At 42.7% G+C, this 25,610-nt stretch overlaps 1 protein-coding gene across 1 annotated transcript; it reads right to left on the bottom strand.

Annotated features, from left to right (window-relative positions):
- Positions 1–854: 854 nt before the first annotated feature.
- On the bottom strand, positions 855–24,773 carry CNN3 (calponin 3). Its single transcript, XM_086841912.1, has 7 exons — positions 24,554–24,773; positions 5,859–5,980; positions 5,343–5,409; positions 3,975–4,112; positions 3,400–3,516; positions 2,516–2,662; positions 855–1,961 (listed from the first exon to the last, which is right to left on the bottom strand). The coding sequence occupies exons 1-7, from the start codon at positions 24,608–24,610 to the stop codon at positions 1,614–1,616; spliced, it is 996 nt and encodes a 331-aa protein (XP_086698038.1). The 5' UTR covers positions 24,611–24,773; the 3' UTR covers positions 855–1,613.
- Between the last annotated feature and the right edge of the window lie 837 nt (positions 24,774–25,610).

Here is a 25,610-nt window from a genome sequence, read left to right as displayed (position 1 = left end):
ATTTAAATTCTGTAAAATAAATAAGCTTAAGGCTTACACAACAAATAGGTCAGCTGAAAGTCAGATGACCACATCATGTTCAAAGATGATAGAAACTAAGCGAACACACACAATTTCCAGTCTCAAGGGAAAAAATCCTTCATAAACCCAGAACTTGCAAATGTAAAACATTTCATATGTGAATGTAGTAAGTTTAAACTGCAATGAATGTTTTTAAGACAACCTTGAATTATTTTACAGAAGTTAGAAACTGCAACATTGGCCCCAACATCGACAAGCTCTCTTTTCTCCTTTTAAAAACAGTGTAGGTAAGTTAGTGTAGCTTCTCTGCACTCCACAGTGAGGAAGAAAGCATCCTCCATTTAGGAATAAAGTTCTGCTATTAGTAACTGAGTACCTGGGATTACAGACCAGTGGAAAAAAAGACTGTGTATTTCATTACACAATCTAAAGCAAGGGTGTTTTGAGTTCTCCAAGTGATGGTATAAAGACAACAGGCTGAAACAGAGGCAGCAATAAATATGTGCAATCCTTGTTTGCCTTGAGAAAATGGCAGGGATTTAGTGAACAGCTAAGGATCTCTGGTCATAACCTCAGAGTCATGAAGAGGGGAAGTGAATGCGGCTGTGAAGGACCTACATTCCTCTCCCATTAAGTCAGTGTCACTCATTCCTGAGAGATTTTTACAAGATTGTTAGATTAAATCCCATGGAAAAGAATGAACCCAAACTGCAACAGACAGGAGTTCTACACTACCCTTAACACAGGCAAAGGTGATGCTTATCTGGGAATAATTCTTATGGCATCTAATCTTTAAGACTGGTAGCATAACAAATGAGACCAGATCATCTACGTACCTTTAAGAAAAAAATATTTATTTATAAAAATACAATGGGATCAGTTTGAGAAGTGTGGCAATAAATACAGTTCAAGGAAGAAAAAAGCATTTCTACATGGATATATTATGGCACAATAAAAGGTAAATGCACCATCAATCATGGAACTTCTGTTGGCTCAAGACTTTTTACAAGCTCCCTTTTTAGTAAGACAACTATTTCTAAGTTTGGTCAGTGTTGATAATGGAATGAATACACAATCACAAATGCACAATTATGTCTAATGCAAGACTTACCATTAGCAAACAATACCTTAAAAAATAGCAATGATATTAAATCACTAATGAGATATCTTAAATTTAATTGCCAAAGACCACATGTAACTTTAAGCATGAGATTCTTTTATCTCCTCTGGAGAAAAGCTGTAAATATGTAAAATGAAGGCTTAACTCGGTATGTAAAACCTACTTAAGTAGAGATCGTGAGAATGCATAGCTCCTTACGAAACAACCTGGCTGTATGAGAGCACTCCCCCTTTCACAGTATTCCTTTTACTTCATATGCAGTTATTGTTTATGCTGTAGACTACAACTGTTACAGCACTAAAGGCAACTAGACAGGGAAAGGGCAGAGAAAGGAGAAAGGAATGTATGTAAGGCAGTATTTCTTTAGGTACATTAAGTGTAGTGTGTAGGAAAGACAGGTAACAATTCCACAAGGCTAGTTTCGTTCTTACTGAATAAAATAATGGACTAATACTGAACTTTCGATGCAAAGCTAGTAATCAATGCCCTGGTCACTGTACTGACCATGGTAATCTCTTTGATAGTCATCTTGGTACTCTCCGTGATAGTCATCCGGGTATTCTGCCTGATAATCGCTATCGCTGATTTCTGAGCCGTTAGTTCCTGTTCCTTGGCTGCCGTTGTGAATGACAGGTTCTGTGGGTGCAGCGCAGTACTTGGGGTCATACACTTGCCGTCCAAGCCCGTACACACTCATTCCCTTCTGTGAAGCTACTTTGTTGGTACCCATTTGTAACGAAATAGTTGAGTTATCCACAGGTTGCAATATGTGCTTCTGATCGTAGATGTCTCTTCTGGTACCTGGTGCCAGCATACCAGCCTAATAAAACAGGATTGCAGAGGTTCAGTAAGAAGGTCAAGAGTTGTGATTCCTAGATTTATGATATCATACTAGAATGCCTCACTGAAAGTGCTCATAAGTAGGAATTCAAGTATAACGAAACACAGCACAGTAACAAGCGTCCACCTGTAGGTAAGTCACAGAAGAAAGTCCTTGCAGAAAGGTACAGTTTATGCTCCTCTTTGGAAAGAGTATGCTAAGTATTCTGACTAAGGCAGTGCCAGTAAGCAATTTCTTTTTTGCCTCTGTCTAGTTAATACTTAAAATGAAGTTACTGTTTTCTCCTGCTATAACACTGCCAGCAGGAAATTGTAGAAGCACCGGGACATTTTTATGCCTTAAGACACCCAGTACAGAGCACAGTGGTAACACTAAGAGATTCAAGTTCCTCAATTACTGCTTAAGAGCTCAGCTGAACCGTACCCACTCACTGCTGCCTGTTAGACTCTGCTCCTGGGCACCACTCCAGCCTCTCCTGTCCCACCAGGCTGAGAGCTGTGTCCATCCTGCACATAACACACAGTCCTGCTTACCTGACTGGCTCCTTTGTTAGTGCCCATCTGTAGGCTAATTGTCGTCTGGTCAAATGGCTTGTCAGTTTGCATTTTTGGATCATAGAGGTGTCTTCTGGTTCCATAAGCAGTCATGCCTGCCTGACTGGCACACTTGTTGGTGCCCATCTTTATTGGGGGAAGAGGTAGACAGAAAAAACTATTTTTATTTGTACATTAAGTGTATTCTAAAAAAAAAATGTGGTTGGTAACTGTGATGGCTGACACAAAAAAAAAAGTAATTTCAGTGCTTGTTTTCCTCATATAGATTGACCACTGTAATAAATTACCCCTTCTCCTTACTGAGTTTCAAAAGTAAGAATAAAGGCAACTGTCACCCTAAGGCATTTCGGTGACTGTCATTTGCACAACCTCATTGCAATTGGAATGGATGTATGTCTCAAAATGTCAAAAGTAACTTTTACCTTGGACAGTAATGATTAATTTATACTGCCACAATTTCTCTACCACAGGAATTTTAAGATTTTACTTTGGCTTTTATGATTACTAAGGAAAGAGGAGAGGAAAAAAAGTTTCTACCATACAAAGAACTTTAGCTATCCAAAGACTCCTACTTTAAAACCACTTTAAAAGACAGAGATGATGCTGCTAATATTAGCTGCTCCTTTTCTCCTTATCACTCTTACAGCAGATTTAAAACAAACAAACCAACCCTCCAGGCAGTGACTTGAGCTTGTAAAGCCAATCAACTGCTTACAAGAATTAAAAGCTCATTCCTCCTTGCAGGATAAGAATATATTGTTATTCTGCACCTGGTTTTGCATAAACATGAATCAGTTAATCAAAGCAAGAAAGTTGTTCTCAACAGTAACAAATTAACTTGAAAACTTGAATTTCATACTTACCTGCAGGCCAATTACACTTTGACCAGCTTTTAGTTTTCCTGCATCAAAACTCCGTGCTTGTTTCTCTGCATATTTGACACCAATATCAATTGTAGTATGAAAACCTTTAGTTTTTGCCTATTTAGGGAGAGGGAAAATAGAGTATTCAGTGTTTGAAGTGTATTTTCAGTCTCCACACCCTAAGCCTGGGCTCTCAAATGAAGCAGGTCTATCTCCATGAGACCTTGTGTCAGGGCTGAGAAGGTACCAGTTCCCCTCACCATTTGAAGGTGGCATTCCAAAGCCACCCAAGTCACAAGGATATTCTGCAGGGATTAGAGTTCTCCTGTGAGCCTCCCCTGTTCTGTGTATGCACATGGAAGCAGTCAGGAGCCGTCACTCTGAGCTCTAAGTCTTCCCTGGGGCAGGAGGGAGCACACAGCCCTCTGAAGTGCAACCTCAGCAGTATCTCAGAGCCTCCATACTCTGTCCTCTCCTGACAGGCTGGATGCTGTCTTCTGTATTTACATGGGTTGTAAGGGTGCATCTGAACTGGCATGTGGATTTGGGCCAACTCCAGGGGTACAAATACTTACCAGACCTGCCAGTGCCACTAGAGTAGTCTGTACTTGAGTCATATTTCCATTTTCAAAAAGATCATTTGCTTCAAAAATATCATGTGGCTTCATGCCGTAGACTTGGATGGCTTTGATAAAATTCCCAATGTTCTCCAGCTAAACAGGAACAAAAAAGCCAGTTTTCTACACAGTGCTTGAAATCAGAAATAAAGTAATTTTAAAGCCTTCTGGTGTTGCTTGGTTTGTTTGCTTGTTTTACTCAAGTCCTTTGCTTTGTGCAAACTGGACAAAAGAGTTGGCATGGTTAAGAGTGACTGGTGGAAGGTCTGGGATCATTTTTTTTTTAGTTTTAATGCTGACTTCAGAAATCAGACTAAGAAGTTATCCAGCCTGGCATCCCTCCATCAGTGAGTACCATATACTTTGTTAGAGTGGGCTTTGATAAGAAAACTTGTCTCAACTGTCTGTCCCTTACAAGCGAAATTCTAATCTAAAACCTGCTTCAAAATTAGAAAATGTGACATAGTATCCATGCTATTGGACTTCAGGAACTGATAATTTTGAATAAAACAAAACCATAACTATGTGGATGGGAACCTTGTATGGACTGAAGGCATTATTTTGCTCACTTACTGGGACAAATAAGCTTTGGGTTTTATTAGCACTTTTTAGCACTGTGTGCTGTAGAAATTGGAAAGCAATACAGAATACAAAGAATACGGACTGAATCTCTTCTTCCCTTCTGAAGTTTTAAGAGGTATTAAAACTTTAAAAAACCAAAAAATCCTTGCCCATATTTAGAAGCATTCAATGCCAAGAAAACAAGGAGGTTGACATAACAGTATTAAGCTAGACCCAGCAACAGCAAAGGCAGTAACTCTAGGCAGCAACCCTTCCAATGCTTGTTCCAAATGCTTGTTGCATCCTTTCCAGACACCTTCTCAGGAGGATACTTCATACAGAGATGACTAGGTACAGGCAAGCTGTCAACCTAATACTTTGCAGCACTGCCTGGATGGAAAACTCAGTTGTGATTTAATAAAAAGATTTCTTTTTATTTTTTTTTTTAACTGGAAAAAGGCTTTGCTATAGGGCTCTAGGTTGTTTTTTCATCTGATACTTTCCTAAACAGCTAAAGCACAGCTATTAAATACAGGTACTCAACTGCCACTGATGAACCACCTCAGCTGTAGCTGCATTCTGTTGAACACTGTTCATGTCTGCAGCATCCTCAACTCCTGGATATGTAGCATATGTAAACTTGGTGCTACTGAGATTTAAGATGTACCATTTTCACAGCAAATTTGTTAATACAGAACAAAAGTATTGTTTGAGGGTTCAAGGGGTTAGAGGTGTAGTTCTGATGTTGGTTATTTTTTGTTTTACCTGGTGCCAATTTAGTTTTGATTGATTAATTTTCTTCACTGATCCTGGCTGCAGCTTATTTATAAGCCTGGGAAGGTGAAAAAGAGGGAAATGCTTAAACAATAAATCTCATCCTTATACCATCTGTGCAGGCATTATATAATACTTTCACTCATGCTTTATTAGTTGCATTAGTTTCATCAAAATGGTTAATTTCTTGACTCAAACAGTGGACTAGCTCAGTTCTCAGGTCCCACAAGTCTAAATGACTGTAAGAATTTTTGTGTGCCACTTGATTACTATAGAAATGAGCTACACCATTAAATTCAGAAACACTTTGAAATCTCAGCTGAAATATAAAGGAGATGTAAGTGTTCATTTTTCCAACAGTTTCCAAGAAGTTGTCTCCCACCCTACAGTCAGCCATCTCTGACTGTAACTGTTGATGTCTTTTGAAGGGGAATATTCAGAAAGTCCCTTCTTAGTTCCTTGAAAGAAGAAAACTCCTAAAAATAAGGTTACTTAATAAATGCTTACTCGCATAAGATTATGCCATCTTTTAATCCCAGTTGAAAGTTTGCACCAATACTCAGCCCTGTAACCTCTTCTATCCAGTTACGCAGATCTTCTTCTATCTGGGGGTCATATTTCAGGGCAATCTGTAACACAAGCAGTCATAAAGTTACTTCAGGAGAGAAATCTCCAACTCTTCCCCACCCCAATCCCATTTCAGAGTATGCTATAGCTATCATCCCATAATTTTATTGTTGGATTTTTAAACTGTATTTTATACATCGGGGTACAGATGTAAGTACTTTATCCCTTTCACTGTAATTTTCATGGTTTTACTAAATGTCTGTTTGGAAAAAGCACTTTTAAGCATGTAACAGTTTTCCCTTGAGTAAGAATTCCTGGAGCTCCTGAAAAGTCTTTTGACAGCTGCAGAGGAATGATTTTTTCAAAAAATACTTGACCCAAGTTGTACTTTGGCAGGAAGTAAGGAAGGGAAATTGAGTATTTTGAACACAAGAATTCTGAATTGCCATGCCATCAGTAGTACTGCTCACATGCAGATTTCTACATGAGAAATCTTATATAATAGATTTGAAGTTATTCAGCTGAAAATTATAGTGGGCTTGCTTTTATAGGTAGTTTATGATTAATGGAGATGTCCTAGTAAGTTTTTTCCTTGTTGCTACAACATTAAGTGTTATCTCCCTGGGGATTCTGGGGGCTGTGTGTGTGTCTTGGTTTACTGCTAACCTTTAGTATCCCTGCTCTTTCTTTTCTCTTTGACCTTCCTGGAAGACTCTTTTGGAATAAAATGTGATCTCATATTTTAATTGCAAAGGAACAAAACCTGCAATAATCTCTGAAGTTTAAGGCTTCAAGCAGAGGCCCAGAGTTGTTAGCAAGATGACTAAAAAATTAATTTTCCAGATGTTCAAACTTCACTATTCTGTGTATAAGTTTATGCTTCAGTCACTAGAAATCAATCCATGTGGAAGGAATGCTTAAAAGCAGTGAACTTCAACACCGTCAACAGCATCCATGTTCTTTCACTCTGCCCTTTGTTCTCCTCCTCCTGAATGCACCAAAAAGCAGCTCCAACTTCCTTCAGGCTAAACCTGTCACCTTTGCAATCCTTTTCAGTATTGGCAAGTTGGACAAAATGGATTCTATGGCTGAAACCATCACTACTTTTTCTGCAAACAAAAGGAACTATCTGAGCAGAAGATTGTGTTGGATAAATAACCTCCACTAGGGCAGAGGTTGGCAGCACTTCCACCTTCATTAGTTGTCCTGCATGGGTCAGTGAGCAAGGTGGGAAGTGAGGGAGCTACCGTGAGAAACCAAGCACACAGTGTTCCTGCAGTATTTCCAGCACGTGGAAAGTCAGCTCAGCCACACCAGCTGCTTACAAACACCTAACAAGGAACTCACCTACAGCCACTGACATTAGATCAAAATGTATATTGGAGACCTTTTACATACAGTTGTAAGACCTCAGCCAAGAAAGGCCAGCTATCAGCAGCTATATTTTTACTGAAGGAGATTATAATTCCAACATATCTGAATTACTTGGATAGAGGAAATTGCTACATTTTGGCTAGCATTAGGAATCCATGTCTCCAAATTGACCAAACTACAAATTACAGTACTCTGTTCCCTACTTTTCTTCTAAGGGGAATGGAAAATTCCTGTATCTCTGGCTTTATTTCAAAAGCTTGTCTGAGTAATACTTATTTTCCTTAGACTATTTGTAATTGTAGTGCTATGGTGCCCTAGTTACAGGTCAGGATAATGGACTAATCCATTCCTACATTCAGATCTTGACTAAGGTGTAAAATTCTGTGCAGTGTTCTGTACAAGTTGACAAGGAAAATGCCATGACTTTATCTTTTAATCACACCTTTTGGATATTAGCTAAGATTAGAAGCAGACTAGAAAAGCTAACTGAAGGTCACAGCTTCAAAGGACATGGCTGTGGTCTCATCTCTTGGGTGGCACCTTGCACTTCCCTTAAGTTTGGCACAGCAGCAGCACAACCACATTCATTTCCAGTGATGGTAATAATAGCAAGGGGTGGGTAACATATTGAAAATGCTGTACAATGAAGTCAGCTGTCTTCTTTCTCCTTCCTAACCTGGTGATTAGCTTACAAATGACTTTTCATGGATATTTTTACTTCCTATGGAAGCAAAGCTTACGTGATCATAGCCTTAATTTTTCTCCCCAGTAACATCTGGCAGAACCCAACTAGCTTATTCAAAATTACAGAAAAGAAGCAGTCTTAGACAGAATTGAGTCAGTTAGATTTTGTGTGAAAATAAATACATGTGCAAGGGAGAAAAATACCAAAACATCTTCCCCAAAAGACTGAATTGTAGCATTGTACTCTTCTTACACATTAGAGAACCTATTAAAATCTTGCAAAAGTGACCTCGCCCACAAAACCTCAAGTTACATATCCAGGCAAGACACAGAGTGTATAATTTATTTCTGTACCCCACTTCAAACAAAGGAACAGGATTTATAGAAAGTCCAGAACTTTCTATTCTAATGCTCCAGTTAGAAGACAGCAGGTAATTTGGGCTGGTCATTCGTATGCTGACAGCTCATACTGTGATAAAATCATCATTCTAGCATGCATGTGGGTACAAAGCAGGGCTTGAGCTAATCTCCTCCACAATTCTTTAGTTATGTACATAATGAACATTGTGCCTTCTGAAAGTTTAGGCAGTTTCAGTGTAGCTTAAAGGTAGTGTTAGCCATCCTGCAGTTGAAATCATCTGGAATAGAACTGGACTTATGTTTCTACCACTTATTTTTAAATGCTGGTTTAAAAAAAAAAAAAAATTAAGTTTGTGATCATAGTTTAAAGATTAATATTTTCCTTCCCAATATTTTAAAAAAAGTAAAAATGGAAGCCAGTAAGAGAGACAACCCTAAGGACTTCTGCAAGTGTGGCTATTTTAATCTTTATTGGCAAGCATATAAGAGGAAAAAAAGGCAGAAATATTCCTCATTTAATAATAAATACATTCCATATTCCATATGTGAGATTACAACTGAACTGAATATTAAATTGCTGACCCCATTGCTTGGGGACCTTAGAAGTAATCGGGTGGAATTTTATCACTTCTGAAAAATATTTACTTTATGTTGGAGTACTTTACCATGTGTTCAAATCTTGAGCTTTTCAAGAGGTTTTAAATTGCCCTGGGGTATCACAAGAGTGGTTATCTAGAGATAGGAAGTAAAAAATGCTTATACACATGAGGAGAGTTCTCACTGCCACTAAAAGGATTATTTTTGTTCTGATTTTTGAGCTGGTGGGAAACTAAGTTACAAAAAATAAAAATTTGTGCTAGTTTCTCTGCAAATTATATTCAATCTATCTGAAAAGCTATAGATGTGGAATCTTTAGAATCAGGCTTTAAACATATGGGAAGAAGGGATTAAACAGGGAGTGACAGATTAGATACTATCAGAAATAAGGCATTATGCTTTTTTGAATTCTTAGCTCTTCTATTCCCAATGGCACAACCAGAAGTTATGTAATGCTCTTACTGAATATTTCATATTTTCCACATGTGGATATCAGAGATGTTCCAGTTTTCCTTTGATTGCTATCTATGAGGTGAAGCCAGAATCTTTGATATAAATGTTAAAAAAATTAAGTGTTTTTCCATTACTGTTAATCAAAAATATGCCAACATTTGATCCTTTATGAATACTGAACCTTCTTGGAAGATACTTAAATCTTAGAAGTCTACAGCAAAAGAAAATATTGTACTACTGAAGATGAAAGCAGTAGCTAAGCAGCTTCATTCAAAGTATCATCAGTGCCATGAAAAAAACCTCGACAGTTTCAGAATACTGTAGAAATAATTCAATTGTAGCAAAGGATGTAAGATTTTACAGAAATTTAATATCAGATAACAGGAGCCAACTGTTTCTTTCTTCTGACAAATGCTGAAAGATACATAAGTTGCCAATGTTGCTCTTTCTGTTGATGCTTCAGAGGTAGAGGTTTAATAGAAATGTCATTGAAAGGAAACTAATGTTTATACAAGTGATCAAAGGTTATACAAGGTGATCCAAGGTTGTAGAAGGAAAAGGCTGGGTGTTACTCGCCTATGACAAACTGTTATACATGTATTAATGCCAATGTATGCCTCAGGCTGGAATCCTTGGGTTAAACTTGATTCCTCTGGCAACTTCACACCTGATCCTCACACCTAGCTCCGTTCAGGTGGGACTTTCCTGTTTGGGAGACCTTAGAGTGTAAAACTCCCTTCATGCAGTACAGGGACAGAAACAATCACCACTGCTTTTATCAAGCCCATGAATTTCTGGAAGCTAGCGAAGTTCTGCTGGCCAACTTTAATGATCTGTCTGTGTGTCCCTTGAAGTTACTCTGTGTGCCTGTAGCATGTTCAGTTTGAGTGATGATGTTAACCAGTACTTCACACCATAACTGATATCATATGGACTTTGAACTGTCCTTTTATACTAATCTTTTCCAAATTACACAGTACACTCTGTACGCTAAGGGCTACGTGTGTGCCAAATCTGGGGTTTGAGAGTTCAGCTGGCTGCATCGCTGCTGCTCTGGAAAAATACTGTAACAGGATCTCAAGGAAGAGCTTAAGCACACTGCACTTCTTCTTACACTGGGACTAGCAAACACAGATCTTACTAAGTTAAAAAGAAGGTATAAAAGATAAAACTTTTGAAGTTAAACATCATGTCGTAACAGCTTGCACTTCTTAGTTCTGATGAAATTTCTGATTAAAGCTGCAGGCTTCCCGCCCTTCCCAGCAGGAGTCAAGGCTTTAATGTGCAGCATGCTAAATTTAAAGTATAGTAGGCATTTGAAAAAACCTGCTCTTTAGTCTTAAGTTCCAACCAGAAAAGCATGTGCTTGTCAAAGTACATCAACGACTCTATTAAAGGAACTGTGTTTGTTGACAAAACTTAGGATGTACATACATATAAAACTTCAGCAAGTAGACTGTACATTTTGGTTTTTCAATGTAAATGAAGTACAGGGCCATGTATGGCAAGAGAAATAACCAGGACTTCACTCCAACATAGGATAGGAAGAGGTTACATATATGCTTTTTCACCAAAGTGGACAGAAAAAGAGATAGAGGCCTAAGTTTTGGATTTTAATGTTCTTTGTTGGGAGAAATTTGGCATGGCCCATATTGTTCTTTAAAGTGACACAAAATTACTAACTTTTCAATTAAAAAACAAGATTGAGTAGAGGAAGCTTACTGAATTTTTAATAAGTATAGGAGCATATTCATCTTGTACAGAATTTAATCCACGTCTAGCCAGAGGGTTCAATATTAATTTTACTTTTACACATTTAGATCATGATCTACTGAAATCAAATAAAAACAACAAATGAAAAATTCCCGGTTTTAAGACCCAAGGTTGTACAGTTTCAATTTTAAGCAGTTTAACAATTTTAATTTGTTCCTGTATCAACTTTTCAATCTTCATTAATTCAGAATTAATGAAACTGAATTGCTGTGGTTTCAGTGCTGCCTTTGCAAACACCCTTTGCATTGAAACAAGCACTACCTTCAGCAGTGATTTGTCCTGCTGAGGCCAAAAATACTTCTTTTTTATTTGCTTGGCACTAGTTTGTGATGAAATCTTTTTACTCCCCCTTTTAAGGATTTATGATGGTATGGAGAAAGATGAAAGCAAAATTCTCTCCTGGTATCAAGGCAGAAGAGGCTCCTGACAGCCCTTACTGCTCGGAAGTGGGAGTCAGGCAGACCACAGCCAATCCCAAGCTGTTATCCAGAATTCCTGTTCATCACCTGCTGTTACAGAACATACTTTTGAATCACCTAAAACTTACACAGAAAAATACCTGGGAGACAAAAAGTGTTAAGATCTTAGTGGATGTGTGAATAACCAAGAAAAAGACACAGAAGAGTAAATCCTCATTAGAGAAGAGGGAGAAGGATTTTATTTATTTATTTTTTAATTATGCAGGCAAGCTAAAACTTTCTGGTTAAAATTCTATGGTGCAAACTGATTATTGTACATGTCTAACCTTCAGTTTCAGAGGTGTTAGAGTGGCAAGGACATAAACACTGATTATTTGGTCATAGAGTAAACAAATTGCACACTGTAAATTGAGAATGAGGACTCAAGAGTGGAAAAATATAAAGTTTTGTTTTTTACTGGAAGTGGGTAAGAAGAGGAAGTGAGAGGGTACCGAGGTGATTGTCAAGGGGAGCTTCTTGCCATTTGAACTACAACCCAATGAGCTCTCATCATAAGGACAAATTAAAATCCCCTGGTAATTTCATGTATGTTGACCCGGATTGCATGCAAAAGCAAATGTCAGAGGAGGCATATTTGTGCACAAGAACCCCAAATGTAATGGGAATGTGACAATCCAGATGAAAACCAAAGAGGAAAGTACTTCAAAAACTCAAAGCCACCATTCAGTATGCCCTGGTATTTGAAGATGCATTTTTTTTTCTGCCATTATGGACTGTTGTACAGAAAGGCAGAGAACACTGCATTAACATTACCACTGAAAGATCTCACTATATCCCAAAGTGCTACTTAGCACAAAAAATTTACAGCTGTATCCATTTTGCTTAATATTCAACTGTATTTTTTTGGATTTTATGTGTAACTGATATCCTGCCAACATCTCACTGTTTTCACTGTAAATCAAAATTCAGGCTATGATCTTTAAAGAAGAGATGGATGAGCATTAGTCCAAAATTCCTGGCACTCTTCCCATAGGCACCAGTTTAAACTCTGTGAAGTGAGAACAAACCATGCCTCAAAGTTTCCAAGTCATCTTACAAGTACAGATACCTGCAGCCATGCAGAGTGCTTGCTGCCAGATCAGCTGGCTGGAAGAACTGAGTGTTTTACTCCCTGGCTGTCCAGCAGGACTTTATGACATTTTGCAAGCTATTCAAGAAGCCAGTGCTACCATCTCTTCCCCCAGAGTGCACCAACAACCCAGACACACGCCTGCCCTTGGACTGAGTGCTGCCTCCCTCTCGCTCTCAGCAGCTGCCACAAGCCCTCACTTACCCAAATGTTCTCCGTTTTTATCCTGCTTTTTGCTCTTACCATAGTCACAACTTCCTGGCTTGTAACTCCAATTCTCCTTAGCCATCAGCTTCCACTGTCAATTGTAGCATGTAGGTCATGCCACCATACTTTATATTTCTTGTATCCAGTTCTTTTGCTATGTTTATTTAGTCTGTATACTGCTGAACTGTTTGTATTTCTTCACAGAACATGCTTCCAGTAGTATCCACTGTCTATTATGCTAAACCACTGCTGGTTTTTGTTTCAAAAAACCACTGGGATATGAAATTTTTTCTCAGCTAAGACACAGCTGATCCAAGCCAATGGACAAAAAAAGCCTGTTAGTCCCTGATGGGAATGGAATTCTCCTTGCTTTGAAACCCACCCCCAGTATGACTGATATGACACAGCAAATCTGGACAGGCTCTGACATCACGAGCAGTAAGGTCTCCTGAGACAACACACAGAGTGCTGCATGGAAAATCCTGGTAATCTGAGAAACCTCAGTGATGCCTAGTTAATCTTCTTTTGTGGGGGAAAGGGAAAAAAATTATACAGAACATTCTGGTGCACAAACAGAAAAAAAAAAAATCCAAAGCATCTGAAAACAATTTCGTTTTTACAGCAGTAACCCAGGAAGCATCTCCTGAGACAACTGTTACTGTAACTGGTGGAACAGTAGTTCTCAAAGCCCAGAAGGAGTCTGCGAAGAGAAACAGTAACATCAATGATCATTCAATCTTTCTCAAAATACTTTTCTCATCTATTGCAACTACAGAAACCCAGGAAATTATATATTGTTTCAAGTTCATTCACTTTTCTCCTCAGTAGAATGGTTTTCAAATACATAATTTATAAACAAACTGTATTGTGACTTGGTAGCCTTTCCTCAAGGCCCAACTGTGTTGACAAGTCTTTCAAATTTACCTTCCAAATAGGACTGCAGAGTCTGATTATTTCATTCTCTTGCCACACCTTTTTTCTTCTCCTCAAACCCTCTTCACTTACCTAAACCAGAGTAATTATGTTCTAGAGCAGGAAGCAGGTAACTGGTATCTCAAACAAACCTCTCAGAAAAGCTGGCTAAAGAAAGCTGAAGTCTGTCACTGCAAGTGTTGCTATAAAAGCTAAATGCACATTCCTCCTGCCCCTCCAGCAAAGGCACAGTCCATGCTGCATTTTCTCAGTGCTTTTTCCAAAGGTAAACCTCAAGACTCGACTCTAATCGCTCTAATCTGCCCCCACCCAGTTAGCTCAGGTACCTGATTCCTTGCTGCCAGCTGTGATGCCAGCCCCAGGCTTGACTGGGAAATGAAGAGGTGTCACACAGGTCCTGAGGCACCTGGCATCTCCCAGCTCCCGGTGCTTCCCAGCGGCCGCAGGGATGGCACTGGCAGCCTGCCCCGCTCCAACTCCATGAACTCACATTAGCTGAACAGGCTCACCCAGGTGCCTGTGATAGGTACCCATAAAGAAAACACAGATTCCTCTCATTCTTACCATCCTTGCACATAATGATTCAATCTGGCTTTTTTTGATTTGGTTTCTTGAGAACATGATTTCTTGAGAACTTCCTTAGCTGCTTCTAGCTACTAGGAGCTGCCTAAATTTATCTTTCATAAAGGAAGATCAAAATCTTTCAATTCATGCATAGCATGTTTTTCTGGTTGAGGTAATTTTCCCCATTGCTGTTTTTCTTAGAAGCACAAGTAGTGCAAATTTCACACCCTGAGCTTTAGAAGACCTTGTCTATCAACAGCTTCATGCTCTTGTTTTGCTTTACCGCCAGCAAAAATATTGCAAGAATGAATTTGGCACAAAGAATGAAAGACAACAATAACCTGCTGCTCCTGGCCCTCCCCTCCTCCTGGGTATATCTCTGACCAATTTAAGTTCAGTGGTGATGCACAACACTGATTATAATCCAGGAAACATTCAAAAATATTTTGGATTTGGCCACCCAGACAAGTTGTGCTTTAACCACATAAAAAGTGTTATAATTATATATATATATTTTTAAGGGTGCTAAACACATTAGAAAATTTAAATTTAATTTTCTAATAATATACCTCTTAAGAAGAAAGTCTAAGAAAAGTAAGACAAAGTGAAAAAAAATATGATTACATGAACTTCTAGCTCAGCCTTTTATTTAACGAAAATGTAATTTTAGGAATGTACAAATCAAGCCATAAGCCTGCTACACTTGAATTCACGAGTTAAGAAGAAAGTACAAGTGTGAAAGTAGAAAAAACAAACTCCAAAGTAACAGGTTCTGATTCAATATCCTGTAGAAGCTCTCAAAGCACTATTTTTCAGCAATTCAACACAAGCAGAAGGAACAGCTGGCACTGGGTAGGAGATGCACATACACACAGCATCCAAAACTCAGGACGCCACAAGGCAAGTTGTGTCATTATGCTGCACTCCTGAATTGAGAGTGGGTTTGAAATACCCACCCAGCAGAATGTGTGGGCAAGGCTGTGCTGTAAATGACTGTGAGAGGTCTCAATCCTCAATTATTTAAGGTTCCATTATTGTTCAGCACAACAAAATGCTCAGGTGCACTGACTGAACTTCATCAGTTGTATTTTGTTCCAATTCTGTTCCATCCATTCAAATACCAGTGCTTTATCACTGATATTTAATCTCACAATCTTTGTTTACTTTTTTTATTAAAACTAGCTAGATTCTTTCAAATAGAAGTAGCTTTTCATATCACAGAGATTTTCAAGCCATCAGTTACTAATGACAAAGACTGCCATCAAGACAGACCATAGTAAAAAGGGCATGATTAATAGAACAATGTCAGCAAGGTAAGGGAACAGCTTCTTGCAGAATTAAGCAAAGAGCATTTAGCCTTAGCACACCAGATACGTGCCTGAACTACACATGCTTCATTGACTTAACACAGCACTGACTTCCAATTATGATCTATAATGGAACTTGTAATTGATCCCCCGCAGTGTTATGAAGAGAACCGAAGCAGTGGCAGCTCGGGCTGGTCACACAGGGGGAATCTCAACAGCAGCTGCAGTGCAGGTCCTGCTCCAACACATCCTCCTGCTGCTGTGTACTGGCCTGAGCTCTGACTTGTGCTCTGCCCTTGCTCAACAAAGGAGGGAAATATTCTGCTGGGGTCCATGTCAACAGCAAGGCAGGAGCTGCTTTTCACCATGAACATTTAACTATAACCAAACCCCTTCCCAAATGCATGTGTGTTTGATACTTTACCTTCTTCTGTGAAGGCTTCTAGTATATGGCCAACTGATTAGGGACAACAGAAAAATACTTTGTAATTAAATTATTCTTATTCAAGCAAAACCAAGGATACTAAGATAATGCTGTCTATAAATAAGAGGCTGTAGCAGTGGAAATATCCTCAGGAAAACAATATAACAGGAGAGCTTTCTTAACAGAAAAGTAAGGTTTTTGCAATAGTAACATCTAGTTTTTCCTGGGAAGAGCCATGGTACAAACATGCAAAGCAGGACCAGAAGATTTGTTTAGAATCCATATATAATTCAGCCAGCTAGGATTTTCAATAGATCAGATTCCATCTTCATGCATTTCAGAACAGCAAGTGCAGAAATATTTAGGCAAATACTTGGTGTTCAGGTCCTGTGTGCATGCACAAGGCACACAGTTTCACAGTGTGAAATCCACAGTACCTCCTGAGGATTACACAGTAACCAAAGGGTTGTCTAAATAAAGGTCTGCCTAAAGAAAAACCCGGTGTTGACCCCAGAATGCAGAGCAGAGTCTTGGAAGGGAAGCAGCAAAGGCAGTGAATGGTTAAAGCCTGGTGATGAGTGAGTATCAGTGAGCAGGGCAAGCTCAGGCTCCCAGAGCCTGCCTGGCCCTGCTGGGACCGGGTGAGGCGCTGGGCACTGTCCAAGCAGGGCACTAGAGCGTGGCTGTGACAGCAGCACTTCCTCCTCACTGCACTGCCCTTCCCCTCCTGCCAGCTCCTCCAGGGGCACTGATGCCTGCCAGCCCTCGCCAGTGATAATCCAGAACCGCGTCCGCTTGGGATAAGAGAGAGTTTTGTACAAGCAACGAGAAGTTTCATTATGTTTCCCTCTAAATAACTACTAAAATCTGCACTGGTTTGATGAGGAGGAGGGGTGAAAAAAAGGGGGTGAGGAGGGTGAGTGTGGGTGGGAGGAGGGAAGGGGTTTTTGTGGCTTTAAAAAGTGTCACAAACACAGAACCACCCACCTGAAGAAAGCCAAAACAGTTTTTGAGAAAATCACCGTCATTCAACCCCACTAAATAGAAACAATGACAGAAGTTACTATGAGGCATTACTGCAGAACCAAATGTATTTACTCAAAAGAAAGTATTTGCTGCTGAACATAGCTAGACAAGTTAACAGTTGTTTAGAATCAGATACTTACAAAAAGCATTTTTAAGTAAAAGAGTCCCTCTTAAAGAAAAAAAAGAAGGATTTTCACATGATCTCACTTAGAAAAAATCTGTTTCGAATTGCCCTACGTGTCCTGGCCTCGAGCCCATTTTTACTGAAGGCCTTTCCTGTGCAGTTCCATAGGGGATGGGAATCTCTACAAAGTTTGCCTTAAAAGGACGTGTCAGATGCCCAGTGTGTACCGTGTTGTGCAGCTACAGAAGCTAACAATTCTGAGTACAAAGAAGTTTCAATCCTTTATTCTCCAAGGCAAATTATAAACTATTTGCAGGCAAGAAAAAGCATCCAAATAAATGTTCTGTCAAAAAAAGACAAGGTGAGACAAAAATCAGTGATGTGCTGCTGTGTCCCACAAGAACGTGTGCATCCATCCATCTATCTTTTATGGGTATTGACTCAGCAACAGGACTATAATTATTTCTCTCTAAATTTTAAACTAAGTCTAACTCTGAAACCACACAAAGAGCACATTCATTTGTAAATTTTAAACAAGCAAGCATTACTGTAATGCAAATCATAGTTTTTATTTTCTGAGGCTGCTAATCCCATTTAATTGTCATGACTGTCAAGCTCTATTTGCTTTCTTCAGAAGTGTTCTAGTCATAGGAGGTACACTGTGAGCTTGCATTCAAAGGATGCAAAATACTGGTCTCATATCCTTAAAAATTAACCTTAGCAAGTTTTATGATTTTCTACAACCAGTATAAGATTTACTAAAAGTTTATTAATCCACCATAAACAAGGTCACAGTAAATAATTTTATACGTGGGCAGAAAACGCTTTCAATTTGGAAGTGCAGACACAGGGTGCTTACTAAGGTTAAAGATAACAAAAGTTTCAGCAAACAACCTCCCTGTTCATTCTCCTGTGCCCCGTGCTGGTCAGCACTGGCAGTTCTGTCTGTGCTGTGCCCACACACAGGAGCAGAGCCTCGTGGGGCTCCACCTCTGCCTCCACATCCATGAGGCAGCAGGAGCTAATCCCGGCTACGCCATGCCAGTCATCACCTTCCTCCTAGAAAAAGCAGTGTAAGACGAGAGGCAGAACTGGAAATGACACCCCTCACTCAGGGTTTACACGGGCAGCGACACCCAGCCCGCGCTGCTCCGCGCCTCAGGTCCCAGCACTGCCAAAGACAACCGCCAGCTTGGCAATGAAGAGCCGAGATTTACTGGGGAACACAACCTGTGGGCAAAGGAAGCCAACTCCTGTGTCAGTGGTTTCCTGCCAGATGTCCTGGGGCAGCCACTTGGACACATCTGCCCAGGGCTCCTGAGCTGTGCGCCTGGGACAGGCCGTGTCTGCCAGGCGGGGCTGTGCCAGGGCTCCCGAGGGCGAGCCCCCTTGTCTGTGGGCTCAGGTGAGGCTCCAGAACGGGCACGGCTGCCAACATCCCAGCTGCTGGCAAGGGAAGTGTTCCCAAGGCAAGCCACGTGCTTCTGCTCAGGGTGAGAGATGGAGCCTCGCTATGAACCGTCAGCCAGTGCTGCGTGGGTTCCATCACCGTCACTCTGCACTCATCTGCAGGACAGCTGATTACTGCTCGAGTGCTAATGCTTCCCTTGCGGTAGCCACAGAACTGAAACCTCTGCTTGACCAAGCCTAGGAGAACAGACCTGTCCTGAGATCGTAACAGAGAAAATGGCAAGTGGATTAGACACATCAAGGTAGAATAGGCACACTGAGATAGACACTAAGGGGGGAAGATGAGTGGAAACACTGTAGTTATGACCCTCCACTGCTGGATCACCCTCCTTGTTTAACAACAACAAAAAAATCAAATTCATCCACGTTAATACTGATTCTCAGTCAGTACGAGAACTCCTCACACACAGGACCTAACACTAGGAGAATACAAATTAATTGGTTACTACAGCTTAATAAAGCCAGTGATTCACTGGGCTTCTTTTAAAAAAATCCTTTGCAAAATTTCCAGCAAGAGGCTAATCTGATGTTTCAGGAATTGAGGTGGCAAACACATTCTCAAAAGCGCAGGAGGCGTCTGCCCAGAAAAGGAACACGGCATGATCTGGAAGTGGAGGGCAGTGTTGTAACTGATAATTAATACTGTTAATTAACTGAGTTTTAATACTGTCAGTCAAAATGAAACTAAGCATCAGAACCAAGTAACGAACAGAGAAATTGTAAACAAATTGGAGAATTCTAATAAATTGGTTGCTGATACATTAAAAGCATTAAAAAAATGCTTAAGACTAACTGACAAAATAGATGGTCACATTTTTTATATCACTAATGTGTTTTTAGTGATGCATGTAGTTATTGTGCCAAACATTGATTGATTGTAAGTTTAGCTATGGAATTATTCCACGGTCATATTCATGTTTCATGGACAGTTTTGCTATGGACTCCATTATCAAAACTGTATCATTAAGTACAAAGTTATGAAGCTCACTTAAACTGCAGATCTGTTGTTACCAATGCCTGGATCCAGCTGAAAGAAATTCACAGTTCTTAGAAAAAACACAAAATTTGGACACAAAGAGAAAAGATTTAGTGCTTTCCACAGTGAAATTGATATTTAACTAGGAAATGTTAACTTCAAGAGTCATGATCAACTATCAGAAACCATGAATTAACCAGAGCAAACTGAAGTTTAATGCTTGCTCCTAAAAATTCTTCTGCCATTTCCTCTGAAATTCCTTTTATTATATAGCATCAAAATATTAGATTTTTATTTATTCCCCATGCAACAAAATGAAGATTTGTGTCATGCAAATGGTCATGCAGGCTGATTTTATTTTAAAATAAACATCTGAATTCAATTCAAAACTTGTAAATGGAAGATATTACTTCTTTAAAATTTATGTAGATGTCTACATACAAGAGAATAGAATGCAGAGATCTTACAGTGTCACCTATGATGACAGAAGATATTCTCCTCTACTCTCAAAGCCTAAGTTTTCACTGCCTTTATCCAGTACAGTCTCAATATTTATTACATCATTTCAGACAACACTAATAGAAATGCACTTTTATCAGCAGCAAACATTCTTACCTAGGGTTCACAACATTTGGTGAGCAAACCTAAAGGTTTGTTAAAGGAAAATAGTCTAGAGGAAGCACAGAATGGTAGAGTAAATATATGGTAGGAAGAGTTGCATTTTAAGAATGAAAAAGGGTATTATTTCTGTTTTGAAAGAAGGGGTGAGAAAGAGGAAGGAGAGGGCCTAACAGTTCAACCACAAACAGACAAAACTTTTCTCATTATTAAATCACTAAGCAAAAAATCTGAAAGTTAATAATTTATATCTGGTTCCCAGATAAAAATATTTATTAAAAAAAAAAGTAATTTTTGGACTAAGCAATTAAATCTGTTTATTTGGTCTGTAGCAGGTAGAATAGATGACAGGAATTTTCTCCTCAGCACTTCCAAGAGGAACACAATAATCATACCTAGGACTGGTTTGCATTATTCACCACAAACTTCAATTCTTTTTCATTAACATGTATTCACCCTCAAGAAGGAAAGCAGGAAACACTACTGCCGTCCTGCACGCCTGCAAAATAAGGAGATACTTTGTTTACAGGCTTCATTTGTCTAACAGCCTTCACTTTAAAAAGTTTGTTTCCCTTCCTCTTCCATTTGGCTAGGGCTTGACCTTTCAGGGCGGCAGCTGCAGGGCCGGGGTAACTCACCTCAGTCACTCTGCTGTCTTTCAAAAGTTTGGGAAATGGAACTGCCCACTGACAGCTTCCTGACACAGGGGTGGCTCAGAGGGAAAGCCAGGGATGAGCAGCAGCCAAATGCTATGCAAAATTTAATTTAACTCCCCACACAAACCATCCTCCTGGCCACCCTCACTTTCTTATGAAGATGAAACTGGCACTGTATCAAACATAAGAGGAGAGAGAAGATAAATGCCTGCCCAATACAAATAACATTTCCATGGGAAGGGTGGAGCCACTAGGAAGCAGCTGAATGGACTGGAATCTCTCCTGCTGCTGCCCAATGTTCCTGTTTGCTCCACACCTTCTGCAGCGAGACAATGGGGCATAAATCAGAGAAAATGTAAAATCGAGTTTGCAGCTTTATCTAATTGCATCACCATCTCATGCTATGCCAACCTCACGTACTGCAGAAACTCCCCCATTGCTCAAGAAGAAAATTACTTCTTGCCTGCAGAAGAAACCATCCATTTCAATCAGTTTAAAGGGCTCCCCACTGAATATTTGTTTTGGATCAATTATCTTCTGTGATCTCAAGTAAACAGGGAAACAGCTTCAAACGGATTACACTAGTTTGACTACCTACACATTTCTCATGCAGACAAGTTTCCTTACAGCTGGGAACTAGTACACAAACTTCATGCCTTCTCTGTAGGAATGAGGAAAAGAGATCCCTAACAGAGACCAGATTAGTGTGAACTAAGGTAAGGAGCAAAACAAGAGAAGGGTGGAGCCTCAAAAGGAGAGGAAAATAAAAAAAAGAAGCAGCCCTAAATAGCAAATTAGACATTGATTTTAAGCTTAAAGACTGACTCCTGAACCTCAACTAAATAAAATTCTTAAAAAGCATCAGGACATTTTATCTTCATCTATTCAAATACCATAGCAAACAAAAGGTCTCTCTGAACACTAATACAATGTCAAATGAGAAAATAAAGAATAAAAACCAAAACCAAGCGATTTTTCTATCCAGCACAGCTGGACCCTCAGGCAGCATAACTATGAAGCTGTTTACTGCAGAAAAACCCTGCTTGGGGATCAGCACTGAAAATTTCAAACCAGGGTATTTAACAGTAACTATCATTCAAGCAGGGAGGTTCTACAGCTACTTACAAACATTACCCCAACAGCACATGAAAAAACCCTAACGCAATAGTTTGCACAAAGGCCAGTATTTCAGAAAGTGTGATCATAATTGGCAGCAAAAACTGATCCTCCAAAAGTTGGAAACTAATTCTTCAAATCTTCATGAGATAGAAAAATCTGGGAAAAGGAATTTTTGGTCTTTACAGAGACATTATCTGCTAATCTTCTAAAATTATACAGAGCAGACACACATCTCACCCACAAACCCATGCAAAATAGATTGGAGGTACACAATATACCTGTATATAACAATCCCTTTGAAATTTGATCTCTTACAGTGAGAATAATTCTTTAAAAGCTCAAAGCTACATCTCTTCTGGAGTTTTGGTTGTTCATTGGTTTTTTTCGTTTGCTTGGGTTCTTAGAAAGGAGTTCATTTGTCTTTGGTGCACTTGAATTGTTTTCTATGGCACTGCTACACTGACATTTTCAAAGAACACAGCAGAAACCTGCAAACAAGTAAACTGGAGCTGCCCCAAAACATCCACTCCTCTGCAATATTTGCATTGGGGGCAGAGAATGTGAGCAAAACAAAACTCAGCAAGATGAGGTAGAAGGCCCTTTGCATAAAGGTGTGAAATACACCAGTTTCAAACCCTCTGCTAATGCACAGGCTTGGAACAGCTCCTCAGGAGGCCCTAAGGAAGCTGATGGCAATAAGAAAATGAAAGAAAGAACAAAGAACTCCTTCCCATCTTGTCCCCATTAAGGGATCACTGTTAAACCGACATCATTTTGTCAACAACCTTTAAAGTAGAAGGGCATCTACTTTCTTCCTAATTCACATGCAGTAATACACAACACGTTTTAGTCTTGGGATGCTTTTTGGGGTTTTTTTCAGTGTGTAATGGTGTAGATAAATCACTAAGTTTAGATGCTGGAAGCAAACACTCTGGAAGACATTTGGTTACATGATGTCATCAAACTTTGCAGCACAACCCACAACCATCCTGAAAAAGCCAATAATAAAAAAAAAAACAACAAAAAACAAGGCAAAATGTTGTTTTGTAAAGCATAAATTACAATGTTTAAAGTAACTACTTTTCTCCCTGCTCTCCTTTCTACTCAGCTACAAGTAAAACAGGATCTGGGGATCTGCCGAAGCCTGAAACCAGACATGCGTGTGAAACAACCGGTTATTAAAGACCACGTTTAGATTTTAAGCCCGTGAGTAAAGACACTGAGAACCAACTTAGCCCCGCTTGTTTAGCGGTGTAATTTTCATTGCAAAGGTTTTCACTCCTATTAAGTAATTGTTCGCTGCAAGGCAGCGGCCGGTCTAACAGAGCAACGTGAGACACCTTTTGTTCCTAAGAGTATGAGAAAAACCTCAGCGGAGCCGCGCACAAGGGGCTCCGGCCGCGGGGCTGCTGTCAGCGCCGCTTTCAAGCGGGCTCTCCGGTGCCGGGCTGCCGGTGCCGCCCCTCCGGCTGCCGGTGCCGCCCCTGGGCTGCCGGTGCCGCCCCTGGGCTGCCGGTGCCGCCCCTCCGGCGGGGCTCCCCGCGGGGCGCGTCCCCTCCCGCCCCCGCCGCCTTTGTGCGCCCCGCGGGCGGGCCCGGGCGGACAATGCGCGTCTGTGCGGGCCCGGCGCCGATTGGCCGCGCGCCGCCCGTGCCCATGATGTCATGCGGCTGGAATGCGCCGCGCGGGGGCCCGCGCACCGGGCTCCGCACCGGGATCCGCACTGCCCGCACCGGGATCCGCACCGGGCTCCGCACCGGGATCCGCACCGGGATCCGCACCGGGCTCTGCACCGGGACCCGCACCGGGCTCCGCACCGGGCTCCGCACCGGGACCCGCACCGCCCGCACCGGGATCCGCACCGGGATCCGCACCGGGATCCGCACCGGGATCCGCACCGGGCTCTGCACCGGGACCCGCACCGGGCTCCGCACCGGGCTCCGCACTGCCCGCACCGGGCTCCGCCCCGGGATCCGCGCCGCCCGCCCCGCGCTCCCGCTCCGCCCGGCGGGCCGGCCCGCGCCATGCCCGGCTCTGTCCCGCCAGGGCACGCCTGCTCCGCTCCGCTCGGCTGCGGGCCCCAGCGCCGCGCCCCGCCCGGCTCCGGCGGGCGGAGAAGGCACGAGCGGGATGTCCCGTGCCAGGGCTGCCGGCACGGGCAGGTGCAGCCCGGGCGACAACGCGAATCGCGGCTCCTTAGGCGGCTCCGCTCGGCGCTGACAGCTCTCCGGTGCCCGCAAGTTTCCGAGCGGCGCCGCGAAGGGCGGCGCTGTCCCGGCCCGGCGGCGGGCGCATCCTTGCGCGCCTCCACCGCGCGGGGCGGGCGGGACCCCGCCGGCAGCCGGAGGCAGCCGAGCCCCGCGGCGTCCCGTCCCGTCCCCCCGGTGCAGACAAAGCCCGGCGAATCCCGCGCCGCCCGTACCTTGTTCTTGACCTCGGCGGAGAGCCCGTAGGAGGGCCCCTTGTTGAAGTGGGTCATGTCGGCGGTCTCCCGCGGTCCGGGGGCGCTGATCGCAGGCGCTGGCGGCTCCGGGCTGAGACGAGAGTCCGCCCGCGGCCGCGGAAAGTTCTAGTCCCTCCCCCCCGGCCCGGCCCCGCGGCCGCCGGAGCCGCCGGAGCCAATCGGGGCGCGGGGCCGGGACAGCCCCCCCGGCGGGCCGGGGAGGGGGCGCGGGGCCGCGGGGAGGGGCGCCCGCCCCGCCCGGACCGCCCCGCCCGCCGCCGGGCGCCGCCCGGGGGTCCGGCCGGGGCGGGGAGCGGAGCGGAGCGGGGGGACGTCAGCGGGAAGGAATCCGCGGGCACCGAGCGCCGCCGCCGAGGAACGCGCCCCCGCCGCGGATTGCCGCGGCCCCGGGGACGGGAGGGGGATCTCGGCGAGGGACCGGCGGTCGCGGTCCGGCGCTGCCCGGCTGCTCACGGGGCCCCCCGCCCCGTCAGGAAACAGCCGCGGGCGGTGGGGAGCCCCCGCCGGAGCGGGATGACGGCACTGAGGACGGGGAACCGGGAGGACGGCGGAGACTGCGCTCGGGGCGATGCTCGCCCTCGGGCCTTTCCCGGGCGGAGCGGGACCGGCCGCGGGCAGGGCTGGGGGCTGGGGGCCGGGGAAACCCTCGGCCGCTCACGAAAACCGCTCTCTTGCGCTGGGCCGTGGCCTGAGCTCCTTGTGAAATTCCTTTTAAAGGAGTATCACGAAACTTGGAACGACGCTGGGAGACGGAGCAAGAGGGAGGAAAGTGGTGCGCAAGTTGCCGAAGGGCGATTGAAGTGCTCCTGCTCGTCTCCATCTCGGAGCTCCACGTGCTGCTGGGCACGGATCCTGCCGGAGCGGGTCACGCCTCCCCTGCGGCGGTGAGGCACTGCAGGACAGCGCTGCGCCGTGGCAGTGGCCGCTGGGGAGCCGCGGGGGTGCCGTCCCTGTGCGGAAAACACGGGCACGCAGCAGGTGTGTGCTGGGCGTCCAGCGGGGTGACAGCGCAGGC

This window comes from Cyanistes caeruleus, chromosome 9 (assembly GCF_971803275.1).
Source record: "Cyanistes caeruleus chromosome 9, bCyaCae1.hap1.1, whole genome shotgun sequence".
Classification (NCBI taxonomy): Eukaryota; Metazoa; Chordata; class Aves; order Passeriformes; family Paridae; genus Cyanistes; species Cyanistes caeruleus.
The sequence above is the reverse complement of the archived record's forward strand: the minus strand, read 5'-3'. Positions and strand labels throughout refer to the sequence as shown.

Excerpts from the sequence above, each read along its gene's own strand:
- CNN3 (XM_086841912.1), bottom strand. The coding sequence starts at position 24,610 with ATGACCCACTTCAACAAGGGGCCCTCCTACGGGCTCTCCGCCGAGGTC. Across the intron at positions 5,410-5,858 it reads GATGGCATAATCTTATGCGA|GCTTATAAATAAGCTGCAGC; the intron begins GTAAGCATTTAT and ends TCACCTTCCCAG. Across the intron at positions 2,663-3,399 it reads AAAGTGTAATTGGCCTGCAG|ATGGGCACCAACAAGTGTGC; the intron begins GTAAGTATGAAA and ends CCCCCAATAAAG.